The sequence below is a fragment of the Canis lupus genome, chromosome 18 (assembly GCF_011100685.1).
Source record: "Canis lupus familiaris isolate Mischka breed German Shepherd chromosome 18, alternate assembly UU_Cfam_GSD_1.0, whole genome shotgun sequence".
Taxonomy (NCBI): Eukaryota; Metazoa; Chordata; class Mammalia; order Carnivora; family Canidae; genus Canis; species Canis lupus.
The window spans coordinates 26,236,342-26,249,117 of record NC_049239.1 but is presented as its reverse complement, the minus strand read 5'-3'; the positions used below and the strand labels follow the sequence as shown (position 1 = coordinate 26,249,117).

At 67.2% G+C, this 12,776-nt stretch overlaps 1 protein-coding gene across 1 annotated transcript; it reads left to right on the top strand.

Moving 5' to 3' along the window:
• The first annotated feature begins 10,584 nt into the window (after positions 1–10,584).
• C18H11orf96 (chromosome 18 C11orf96 homolog) lies at positions 10,585–11,029 on the top strand. Its single transcript, XM_038562452.1, has one exon. The coding sequence runs from the start codon at positions 10,585–10,587 to the stop codon at positions 10,954–10,956; it is 372 nt and encodes a 123-aa protein (XP_038418380.1). The 3' UTR covers positions 10,957–11,029.
• Positions 11,030–12,776: the final 1,747 nt, after the last annotated feature.

The following is a 12,776-nucleotide window of genomic DNA, read 5'->3' as shown; positions in this document are numbered from 1 at the left end:
CCCACAGCTTTGCGGGCAACAGCGAGGGAGGCCCAGGAGCTTCGGGAGGAGGATGGGCGAAATGAAAATTGTCCACAACTGGGGTCCATCGTGTCAAGATCCGGCTGCACTTAGGCGTCTCCTGGGACATTCCGAGGCCACGCGGCCGAGCGCTCCCAGGTGCCAGAGCGGCCTGGCCTCAGGGCCCCGTGCTCCCCGCGGCCCCGCCACATGCTCCGGGCTTGGTCCCCTCGCGCCCCCCCGCCTAACCCCACTGCCTGTCTCTCCCGGGGCCGCCTTGGAGGGTCCCCAGCCTGGGGGACAGGTCGCCAGCCAGGCTCGGACGCACCCCCACAGTCCCGTGGTTTTCTCGTCCTTGCTGGCACTAAGTTCTGTACAGAACGCCTCGGCCTGGAAGGTTAAACAGGATTGCCAGGCTGGAACGCGGTTCAGGACCAGGGCTCTTACGTCCACAGAGCGTGTGTGAGATGCAGCGGGGAACATACAAGAGGAGGACACGACCCTCCCGTCACAGATGAAAGTAAGCCAGCATGGCTTTCATTTTCTTTCTCAAAAATTTTTTTTGTTTTTATTAAAAAAAAATTGTTTTTATTCCTGACTACAAAAGGAGTATGTGTTCTTTTGCAAGAAATTAAAAAGATAAGAGGAAAATCACTTGTAACTTTACAACCAGAGACCATAAATAGCTCTTCACGTTTTGCAGTGTTTTTTCTACATATTTGTAGCTTAAAACAAAAAAAGAAAAAACAAAGCAACTTTGTACGGAACTCCTCCTTTCCTAGCCTTTTCTATTAAGAATATCGGTGCAAAAAAAAAAAAAAATCAGTGCGTCCTTTCACGAAGATGGTGCTGAAGACGAAGAAGGAAGCCCCTGCCCCTCCCAAAGCCGAAGCCAAAAAGCAAAGGCTTTGAAAGCTAAGACAGCGGTGCTGAAAGGCTGCACAGTCACCAAGAGAAGATCCGCATGTCACCTACATTCCAATCGCCCAAGACCCTGCGCCCCAAAGTCAGCCCAAGTATCCTCAAAAGCGTACCCCCAGGAGAAACAAGCTTGATCACTATGCCATCAAGTTCCCCTGACTACTGACTCAGCCATGAGGAAAACAGAAGAGAACAGCACCCTTGTGTTCATTGTGGACGTCAAGGCCAATGAGCACCAGGTCAAACAGGCTGTGAAGAAGCTCTATGACATTGATGTGGCCAAGGTCAGCACCTTGATCAGACTGGGATCATCTAAACTGAGTCCAGCCGGCTATAAATCTAAATATAGATTTTTTCACCATAAAAAAAAAAGATCATCAGTGTGTGACTTTTTTAATATTTTTTTTATTCATGAGAGACACAGAGAGGCAGAGACACAGGCAGAGGGAGAAGCAGGCTCCCTGCGGGGACTCAATCCCAGGACCCTGGGGTCACCCCCAGAGCTGAAGGCGATGCTAACCCACTGAGCCCCTGGGCTGCTCTTCCATCGGGACATTAATCACTCTCCATTACATGGCTCTGCGTGGCCGCGTAGTGTTGTGTCTGGTCGTGGTGGTCTCTAACCTGTGCCATCACGTTGGATATTTAGATCGTTGTTGACGTTGGGGTGGTGTTTGCTGTTATCAGTAACCGGTCAGTTTTGGAAATCAGGAGAGGGGCCCGTGGGAGGCCGGGTGGCGTCGTAGCTAAGAGCCCAGGCTTTGGCCTCATTCAGACTTCAGTTCAAATGAAAAGAACAGGTAACGTTTCTACAGAGCCTGGATATGGCGCCCAGGCTGTGTTCAGTGCCGCACGTGTATCGCCTCATGACTATTAACCGTCACAGCCGCCTGGGGCCAGGAGCTATTTTTATCCTCATTTTGCAACTCAGGAAACAGAAGCACCTCCTCACTTAGGCTGCTGTCCTGTGGCTGGCCTTCGTGCCCGTCCATTATTATTTCCTAGAATACGTCCCTAAAAGCACGGTCCTCGCCCGGATTTGGAAGGCTCTGTGTATCCATGAGGCCTCGAATCTATGGTGTCCGTGGCTTTCCAGAAAGGGCTCGCCAGCTTTTCCTACCAGTGGTGCTGAGCACACCTGAGAACCCCCAGCTGCGCTCTGAGCACCGGGAGTAGCCGGCCCGGGCTCAGGCCCCACGCAGGGCCCCCCGCGAGGCCTCTCTGTCCAGGAAGGAAGGGGCAGCTGGCCGCCCTGCCCGGAGCACGCCAGCCCTCAGTCCGTCCGTCTCGGGCAGCGTCAGCCTTGAGGCTGTCTTGTGTCATTTGCTGAGAAAACAAGACCCACACTTGGCAAAGGAGCTCGATGACAAGGTGGATGTGAAGCACGGGGCCCAGACAGCGCTGCTGCGCTCGGAGCAGCATGAGATGGGATTTGGGGCGGCCGTGGGGAAGGGCTGCGCTCGGGGGCAGCAGCCAGTGGAGAGGGCTGTCGGGCGGTGGCGGCCTAGGTGGCCTGCTGAGGGGCCTGGCCAGCGGGAGGGGGCTGCGAGGCCGCTTTCAGGAGGAGCGAGGGGCAGGGCAGCCCCTGGGGACCCCAGGATCGCAGGAGCCAGACCCTCACAGGCCGAGCCACGGGTGAGAACAGCGGCGGCCCTGACCGAGCTGGGAGGGAGGCCCCGGCTGCGGCCACCACCGCCCACGCCCGCACCCACACCCACACCCACCACTGCTCCTGCGCCCCCACGGAGGCCCGGGCCCCGACCCGCCCTGAGCTCAAATGCCGGGCCCTAACCCGGTGCCTCCTGCAAGCCGCCACCAGGGAAGTCCGCGCGACCGGGGACCCCGGGGTCGTGCCCTGGGCCGATGCGGGGCCAGACCGCTGAGCCACCGGTGTCCCTGGGGGAGCTTCTTTGACCAAAACCCACGGTAAAAAAAAAAAAAGCCTGCGTCCCCGCCCCCGCGGCGTGTTCCGCTCCAGCCGAGGCGCCCGAAGCTGCTTCCCGCGCCGGCCCTCGGGTGCCCCGTCCCGCCGGGTCACCGCGGCCTCCCTCGGGCCTCCCGCTGCCTGGGCCCCGGGGCGGCCGCCCGTCGCACGGCCTCGCACCTGGGCCCGCCGCCAGCCCCTGCGCCCCCCCCCCCCCCCCCCCCCGCCCAGGCTCGGGCGCGGTCGGGGGCTCGGGAGCCCGGGACTCCGTGCGCTGCGGCGGCGGCGGCGGGCCTGGGAGCGACCCCAGCTCCGTGTGCGGGGCCTGTGGCGGGGACAGCGGGGCCAGAGCGGGACAGGCCGCGCGCAGCTGGGCCCGGGAGGACCCCCGCGGCCCCGACGGGCAGGCCACGGGCGCGGCAGCACGCGGTGCCCACGCGGTGCCCACGCGGCGGCGGGCGGGGCACAGGCGGGGCCTCCCGGCGGCCGCGGGGACAGGCAGGGCGCTGGCCGCGGCTCCGGGGCTGCTGTGCTGGCCGCGCCCTCGCCACCAACCGGGGCCGGGCCGCAGGCTGCGGCGGGAGCCCCGGGCCCGGCGGGGACGGGGCGGCGGCGCAGGTCCCGGGCAGCCGGCGCTCCGGATGGCATCCGCGGTCGTGGGCCGCTCCCTCCAGGCCCGGCCCGCCGCGCACCCGTCCCACCCCCTGCCCCTGCCCCTGCCCCTGCCCCTGCCCGGGCCCGGCCTCGGTCGCGGGACACACGGGACGCCGCGGGGCGGGGCGCGGCGCGGGCCGTCCAGGCGGCGGTTTCTGACGGGCGCAGCGGAGCGGCGGGGAGCAGCCCTGGGGCCGGGACCGGCACCGCGGACTGTGGGGTGGGCCTCGGGGTCCCCTGGGAGCACAGCGGCCCTGCTGCCCCGGGTGTCTGCAGGCCGGTGACACCTGCTGGGCAGCCCTGGCTCCCACCCCGCCTTGGCAGGCTCTCCCTCTCCGCGCCTCTGGGCTCCCTCCCTCCCTCTTCCCCTATTCTTCTCTCCCTCCCCCTTCCTCCTCCCTCCCTCTCCCTCCCCCTTTTCCTCCCTCCCTCTCCCTCCCCCCTTTTCCTCCCTCCCTCTCCCTCCCCCTTTTCCTCCCTCCCTCTCCCTCCCCCTCCCCCTTTTCTCCCTCCCCCTCCCCCTTTTCCTCCCTCCCCCCTTTTTCTCCCTCCCCCTCCCCCTTTTCCTCCCTCCCTCTCTCTCCCTCCCCCTTTTCTCCCTCCCCCTCCCCCCTTTTCTCCCTCCCCCTCCCCCCTTTTTCTCCCTCCTTCTCCCTCCTCTCCCTCCTTCTCCCTCTCCCTCCTTCTCCCTCCTCTCCCTCCTTCTCCCTCCTTCTCCCTCCTCTCCCTCCTCTCCCTCCTCTCCCTCCTCTCCCTCCTTCTCCCTCCTCTCCCTCCTTCTCCCTCCTCTCCCTCCTTCTCCCTCCTTCTCCCTCCTCTCCCTCCTTCTCCCTCCTCTCCCTCCTTCTCCCTCCTCTCCTCCTTCTCCCTCCTTCTCCCTCCTTCTCCCTCCTTCTCCCTCCTTCTCCCTCCTTCTCCCTCCCCCCTCTCCTTCTCCCTCCTTCTCCCTCCTTCTCCCTCCCCCCCTCCTTCTCCCCCCCCTCTCCTTCTCCCCCCTCCCTCCCCCCTCTCCTTCTCCCCCTCCCTCCCCCCTCCCCCTCCCCCTCCCCTCCCCCTCTCCCTCCCTCCCCCTCCCCCTCCCTCCCTCCCTTCCTCCCATGCACACTGACACCTCCTCTTGGAGCTTACTGAGGATTGTCATGGCAACTCTCCAGCAAAATTATCAAAACACTTCTGTGCTCACACTAGTACCAGACGAAGTGCTAATTCTGAGCAAGGCGGAAGCAGAGGCCAAAGCCATAGGCTCTGCAGGGAGGCTCCTGGGGGCACGAGGTGAGGGTGGCTCAGCAGGCCCGACAGCCTGGCACCCAGGTGGTAGTTGTTGCTGACCCCTCCCTCCCCCTCCACCACATTCACATTTCCCACTGCACCCACCCAGTTGCACGCACTCACATGTGCACACGGACTTGCACAGTGGGGACCAAACACCCCCATAAAACAGCAACATCTGGAGTAGCTGTCACCACGTTCAGCCTTTGGAGGCTTGAGATCAACTCTGGGGAGACTCCTAGGTGTGTGCGGGGGACCCAACTGGCCAGGGCTCCGAGCTGGCCACCGGCCCGGCGCGGGGGGGGGGGGGGGGGGGGGGGGGGGAGGCAAAGTGGTCGCAGGAGGGGACCTGACCGCCCCCCCCCCCCCCCGCCCCCAGACGCAGAGGCACACCTGTGAGCAGAACTGCTCCACCCTGGCGCTGCCAGCCTTGCAGGGGGCCTCCGTGGCGCCCAGCCTCTGCTCCCAGGACGACCCGGCCGGGGTGCTGCAGGCTCCTTGGCAACGGAGCCCTGTTAATAGCTGAAGAACTGGTGGTTGCTTTTTTTAAACCTAGGCTCTGCCCAAAAGCCAGAGCGTGGGTGGGGCTGGTGGGGGAGGTGGTGGCCAGGCCCCTAGGTGGTCTGGTCCCATCCTCTTGCCCCATCTGCTCCCCGGCAGCCCCCAGGGATGTGAGCCTGCCCCGCAGCCTGCACCTGAGCCGTTGGCCACCGTCCGCACCAGGGGAAGCATCTACGGCCTGTGGATGGGTTACCTCGTCCCTGAGCCTCTGAGGATCCTGACGTTAGGGCTGGTGGCCCCAGAAAGCCAGCCAGGGGTGGGGGCAGCTGCTCCAAGGCCTTGGAGCCCCGGGTGAGCTAGCCGATCCGTAGCCCCCTGCATGTCGGACCCGTCGGGTGCCGTGGGCCGCACAGCAGGGGACAGGAGACAGGTGCTCAGGTGGTGAGCACGCCTGCTGCCTGCCGGGGCTGGGTACACGAGGCGCTGAGAGTGGCCCCGCCAAGCCCCGGAGCACCGATTCCCCCTTCTGGTGACTAGGCACCCCCCAGGCACACACAAAGCAGCAGGGGCGGGGTGTGGACCCCGGGCCGCTCCAACCCCCGTAACGGCTGTCCCCTGCGCCGTGGGCCCAGGGGAGGCCACTGCATCCGTCCCGGAGAGCCCACGCCGACCGCAAGGCCCAGAGGCCAAGAGCCCCCGCCGACGCCGGGGCGCCCCATTCCCCCCACCGGCAGCCTGAGCACCCTTGGAGGGAGGCGGGCTTGGGCGGCGCCCCTTACACAGCTGATACCCGGGCCCCCTAGGAGCACGTGTGGCAGGAACGCTGGGACGCAGCCTACCGGAGCCAGCCAGCCGCTTTGTCTGCTCCCTCCCTGGCCCTGGGAGTCAGGCAGACTGAGGATTCCCGAACCCTCCAGCGCCCGTGGAGCCGAGCTTCCTGCGGGGAGGGTTGAGCAGGAGCTAGTGCCACCAGGCGGGACGAGAGTGTCATGCTGGCGACGCCGCCCAGCCGCGCTGCTTGGGTGCTGGGGTGCTGGCGGGCTGGCCTGCTCAGGGCAGGGAGTGAGCTCGCGCCACAGCGACCTTGGACCCCAGGGCCATGTTGCCCGACCCACCGGGGACTTGGGCTGACTCCTGCGGGTCTGGAGGGCACAGCGGGGCTGGGGCGCCCGGCGTGGAGGCGGGGGTCGGTTGGGGCGGGAGCTCAGAGGCCGTCCCTGGGGGGGGCCGCCTCTCTCCCGGCGCCTCCCTCCCCCGTAAGGCCCAGTGAGCAGGCCCCAGGCCCAACCCCCAGGGCCAGTGGGGGAGAACAGGGCCAGCCTCCTCGCTGTGAGGCCCCCTTCCTACTTTGACCTCCTGGGGCCGGGGATGGGGAGTCTCTCATCTGGGGGAGCTGAGCGGAGTGGCCTAGGGTGCCCCAGGCCATGGTGGCTTGGGGACTGGGGGTCCAGAGGCGCTGGCAGGGGAGCCGCGGTGGCGCTGGCGTGGCCCTGGGAGCGAGGTCTCGGTGGGGGGGAGCAGAGTGGAGGTGCACCTGCCAGGTGCCTGCGCTGGCCCGGCTGCTGGGGGAGGCGGCCCCCCTGATGGGGAACAAGCGGGTTAGAAGGCTGCTCATGCTGCGGTGACCGAGGCTCAGCGCTAAGTCGGGGGCCAGGGGAGGCTGCTCCAACAGCGGGGCGAGCGGCTTGCCCCAGGCCACGCGGGACGGTCAGGTGGGCCGGTCGAGGGGGAGTCTATGGACTCCCACTCTCATCAGCTTCCTCCTCCTAGAAGCATCCTTCTCTTGCCTTCGGACACGCTCCCCTGGTTTCCCTGTCACCGTGTTGGACGTTGCTCCTCCGAGTCATTGACTGGCTCACCGTCCCCGCAGGGGTGGCTGCCCCCAGTGCGCCTTCCTCCTCCCTCACTCCTCCCGGCTCTTCCAGCGTCCTGCTTGGCCTGGGTGGCTAAGGGCTCTCTTGGCTGGGACAAGGCTGAGTGTCGCTAGGATAGAGACCCGAAACCAGAGTAGTCAAGAATACCCAGTTGACGGCTTCCTCAGGGAACAGGTCCAGGGGAAGTGTTTCGGGGGGTGGTAGCTCCGCCCCAAGGGCCTGCAGGGATCCTCTAACCCAGAGGCCACTTAGTCCCTATGAGGGAAGTCATGGGAGCCTGGGGCAGGAATTTCCTCTAGCACTTGGACCACCGACTTGGCTCACATTCCACAGATGATCTTTTGACACATGGCCCTACCTTAGCTGCAAGGGAGGCTGGGAAATGTGACCCACCTGGGGAACAGCCAGCAGCTCCGCCACCGTCCAGTTGTAGAACGGTGGAGGAGGTTCCGCCCTGCGCCTCCCGGCCCTCGACTGCCCCCGGCAAGGTGGCCCATGGGCATTCCTCCCCAGCACCGCCGACGGGGCAGCAGAGCCTGTCTTCCCTGAGCACCGGAACACGCGTGAGCTCTGAAGCCCAGCCGTGCGGTTTTGCAGTTTCGTGGGCCTCCGTCAGCCCAGGCGCAGCCACCCCCACCCCCAGCTCCTCCTGCTCGCCCCGGTCTGCCTGCCCTGCCCGCTCCCCTCTCTCAGGTTAAATGAAAGTTACCCTCAAGGCATCGAAAATAATGGACCACAGGGCCAGGCAACAAGCGAGCGACTGCAGCACTTCGCCACAGAGGCCCCGCCTGCGCGGCCCGGTGCGCGGCCTGCAGCCCAGCCTGGCACGAGCCCCGCGGCCTGACCTGCTCTTCGGACAGGACCAGCTGGGCTGCCCATCCCGACGGCGGCCTCCCCTCTGCTCCTCTCTTCCTGCAAGCTAGCCAGTCTCTGCCCTGGAGGACCTTGCTAAAAGCATCGTTGAGCAGTCACCACGTGCAAGTATTTCTGGCTCTTTCCAACCATCGTCTTTCGAGAATTACAGGCTCAGTGGGCATGTGGCCCGTCTTCCAAATGATCACAGGTAATGCTTTTAATAAATGTTTTGTCACAGCATAACAAGGGTTACCAGCTTTCCATCCTCTGCTCCTTGTTTCCGATTGCTCACCACCTGTTGGCCAAGCCAGTGCCACATATTTTAGGTTTATTTATTTATTTATTTATTTATTTATTTTTATTTATTTGACAGAGAAGGAGAGAGAAAGCGTGCAAAAACGCAAGCCAGGGTAGTGGCAGGGAGAGGGAGAGGGAGAAGCAGGCTCCGCCCTGGGCAGGGAGCCCGATGTGGGGGTCGATCCTAGGACCCTGAGATCATGACCTGAGCCCAAGGCTCTTCACCGACTAAGGCACCCAGCGCCCCTATTTTAGGGTTTTTATACCTGGCAGTTTTGCATTGCTGGTACCAATTTCTGTATTAGAGTATTGCTAAACTGCTGTTTAAAAAATCCCAAATACAATGACTTTAAGATTAGATAAATTACCTTTTTGTCACATGATACAGTTCTGATAGGAGCACTGCAGGCCCTGCCGCCTCAGGTGGGGGGTTTTGAGGGTAAGCGGCAGGCTCCAGGCCCCACCCCTTGCCAGCCTGCTCTCCCCCCCTCCCAATCCCTGGCTCACACTTGCCGGCCTGGCACTTGCTCAGGCCAGATCCGTGGAAGCAAAGCTGGGTGCCTCCCAGCAGCCCATCCAGTCGTCTCACTGTACCTCCAAACAAATCTCACATCTGCCATTTCCCTACCTGCCCACTGCCCTCACCCAGTCCACGTCATCCGAGCCTCATATCTGGGGGTGACGTCACACTCTTGTAAGTGGGCTCCCTGCTTCTTCCCCAAGCCCCCCAGTCGGCGCAGCACATGGCAACCAGGGTGAGCTTTTAGACACGTGACTGGGCGCTTGCAGCCTCTGTGCCTGGGCTCCCGCGCCTCAGCACTGCCTTAGGATCAAACCGTGGCTGCCCAGGCCTCCCCTGGCTGGCCTCCTCCTTGCCCCCTCCCTCTCTGCGTCAGCCACTTGGGTTTTGTCACTGCTCCTGGAAGGAGCCATGCTCTCCCTGCCCTAGAGCTTCTGCACCGGTCCTGGCTGCCTGGAGCACCCTCCTGTCCCGCCGTCACACTCCCGTTCCTTCTCTGCCCAGGGCACAGGGCCCCGCTGGAGCACCTGGGGGCATCTCAGTCCCGCTGCCAGCCGCCGTGCCTGGGGGAGCTGCCGGGCTCCTCTGTGCCGAGGCCCGTGTGTAAATGACCGCGACACAGTGTGGTTCCCCTGGCTGGTGAGTGGCGGCCGGAGTGGGCCTAGTGGGCCGCAGCGGGGTCACTCCTGTGTCTCGGGGTCACCTTAACTGTGGGCGCTGAGGGGCCTCCCGGCCGGGCCGCACTCACCACCCCGCCGCCCTTGCACCCGGGAACGGGAACGCAGGTGTGTTCAGGGACTTACTGCTGAGGGCGGGGGCACTCCGAGCTGGCCCGCGGGGCCCCAGTGAGGCTGAGGCCGGCCTGGGCGCGCTGGCGGGTGGCGGGCGTCCACCGGGGACTCGCGGGTGGGCCGGGCAGGGTGCCGGGGGCGCTAGGGTGGTGGGGCTGAGGGCGGGGGGCGAGGGGATGGGGGGGACGGGTGACCGCGGCCGGTGCTGGGGGCGCTGCTGTCCGGGCGCCTGGGGCGTCGTGGTTCCGAGTGATGAGGGCGGGGGCGGGGCGGCGGGGGGGGGCGGGGGGCGGGGGGCAGGGAGGAGGGGGGCGGGGCCGGCCGGCAGCGGGGAGGCGGGGCCCAGACGAGCGCGGCTGCCTCCGGTGCCGGGCCCTGCGAGCCGGAGCCGCTGGCCTGCCCTCCCCGCGCCGGCCCCCCCCGAGGCCCCCCCCGCTGTTCCCCCGCTGTCCCCCCTGGGCGGCGGGCCCTGCCCCCTCCCCCCTCCCCGCCCCCTCCCTCCCTCTTCCCGCCCCCCCCCCCCCCCCCGCCGCCGCTCCCGGAGCGCCGCGGGCGGGGCGTGCCTTCCGGAGGGGGCCGGGCGGGTGCTCCGGGGCGGCGGGGCGGCGCCAGGCGGAAGGGCGCGGGGCGCGCAGGCTCTCCGGGCGGGGGCTGCGGCGGCGCCCGCGGCGAGTGGGCAGGAGCGGGCTATATAAGCGGCGCGCGGGCCCCGCGGGGCAGACGGCGACAGCCGCGGCGCGGAGCCCAGGGACCGGAGCGCAGCCCCGCGCCCCCCGCCCCCGCGCCCCCGCCGGGCCCCCGCCCGCCGCCCGAGTCCGCCGCCGGGCCCGCCAGGGCCGCCGCCGCCCCGCAGCAGATTTGGAGCCCCCGGCCCGCGAGCCCCAGGCCGCCGCCCCCCGGGGCGCCCCGCCGCCGCCGCCGCCGCCCCCCGAGCGCCCCGCCGCCCCGCCGCCCGGCCCCGAGCCCGCGGGCAGCGCCATGGCGGCCGCCGCGCCCGTGGAGCCGCCGCGCGTGGGCTGCAGCTACCAGGCGGTGATGCCGCCCTGCGCCGGCCTGGCCCCCGAGCTCCCGCAGCCCGCGCGGCCCGCCCGCCCCGCCCGCGGCAAGGCCCGGCTGCGGCGGCCGCGCCAGTCCCGCTTCAAGACGCAGCCGGTGACCTTCGACGAGATCCAGGAGGTGGAGGAGGAGGGCGCGTCCCCGCTGGAGGAGGAGAAGGCGCGGCGCTCGTTCCTGCAGAGCCTGGAGTGCCTGCGCCGCAGCACGCAGAGCCTGTCGCTGCAGAGGGAGCCGCTGGGCGCCTGCAGGCTCCGCAACAGCCTGGACTCCAGCGACTCGGACTCGGCCGTGTGACGGCGGGGGGCCCGCGGGGCGGGGGGCGCGCTCCGCCGCCGCTGCCCGCACGGACGCTCGCTCGGACGGACGCACGGACGGCGCGAAGGGCGTGTGCGGGGGGCGCCCGCCGCAGCCCGCAGCCCGCAGCCCGCAGCCCGCCCGCCCCGTTCCCGGCCCCGCGCCCCGCGCCCCGCGCCCGCCGCACGCCCCGTCGGAGCTGCCGGGCGCGGACGGGCCGGGCGCCGCGGGACGGATATTTATTTTTGCATCGCGGCGGCGGACGGCGGCGCTGACGCCACGACCTTCGTCCCGGGGCCGGTCGGGGGCTCCCGAGTCGAGACGAATAAAGTCCGTCTATTTGCACGCCGCGTTCCTCCAAGCTCTTGACTCCTCCAAGCCTCGGGGCGCAGGCTCAGGACGCGGGGGCGGGCAGCGCTGGGGCGGCTCCGACCTCCCGTCCCGGGCCGACCCGGCCGCGCCCAGGCTGCGCGGGGCCATCGCCGCCCCCGGGGGTCCGCTCGCGGGGAGCGCTCCTGCCCCGGCCCCGCCCGAGCCCCGGAGCCCTGCGCCCGCGGGGGGAAGGCCGGCGCGGTGCGGACCGAGGGGCGCCTCCTTCCTCGGTGCGGGCGGCCCGTCGGGGGCCCCAGGCGGCGGGCCCTGGGCGGGGACGTGGGCGCTGGGCCCCGTGGAGGGCTCGGTCCGCGCTGACCCAGCGGCGCGCGGGGCCCCGGGCGCTGCCCCCCGCACGTTGCCCCCGCAGCCCCCCGCCGTCCCCGCCGTCTCCCCACGCCCCAGTGCACAGACGACAAAACAAACCTGGGGGACAGGCCGCCAGGTGGGACGCCCCAGCGCGCCCAGGGCCGGCCCCGCGCGAGCCCCCACCCCGGGCCGCAGTGTGGACGCCGGCATCTGGGCGCGCGGCACCCAAACGCCCCCCTGAGCGGCACCTCCCCCAGCGCCGACCCCGCAGAAAAGGGGGGCACAGGGAGGGAAGCAAAGGAGCCACAACGGGCCGGGGCCAGGGCTGAGTCTGCGCCCCCCCCGCCGCCCCGCCCCAGGTGCCCCTGCTGGGGGGTCGGACCCACCGCCCCTTACCTGCAAGGCCGCGGCCTGGGGCAGCCGAGACTCAGCCTCTGCAGCTGCCAAGGCCCGGCTGCTCTGTGCTCCTTGGGGTGCGAGGAAGGGGGTGAAGCCCAGAACCCCCGACCCTAGTCTATTCCCTCGTCCCTCTCCCCTGTCCACTGTCCCGCTCCTGCCGTGTAAGTGGCGGGTGCCGAGCCTTCCCGGAGCGGGCTGGGGGCCTCACCTCCCTCATGCCTGGGATCCCAGCCCCGTTCCGGCAGCGCCCGGGACCCCGCAGCGGGGAGCCTCCTTCGCTGCCCTTCTGCACACCCCTGCCGCAGGGCTCCCCGGCCCCCGCCCATCTCCAGGGGCTTGGCCCAGCGTCCGTGGGGCATCGATCACCCCAGTTTCTGTGTAGCCTCCGGTAGGGCCCAGCCCCCGGTTGGTGCTTCCGAAATCATATAAAGAGTTAAAATCAATAAAGAGGCAGTGAGGAAGAGCGATGCCCACCTTGCCTAGTCCTACTCTGCTTTATTTGTTCATTACCCTACAAAACCAGTCACTCATCCCCACCCCCACCCTGAAATACATATGGTATTTGGGGTCTTGTGCACATTTCTTTTATGAAATGGGTTTATGTTCCAAATACTCTTTTTAATCTGCTTTCGGCCTTCCTGGATTTGTATTTAACATCCATACGTATGGATCTACATCATGGTTTTTATAAGATCCTGCTGAATAGATACTCCACCTCTAATTAAGCCACTTTTCCACTC

Excerpts from the sequence above, each read along its gene's own strand:
- C18H11orf96 (XM_038562452.1), top strand. The coding sequence starts at position 10,585 with ATGGCGGCCGCCGCGCCCGTGGAGCCGCCGCGCGTGGGCTGCAGCTAC.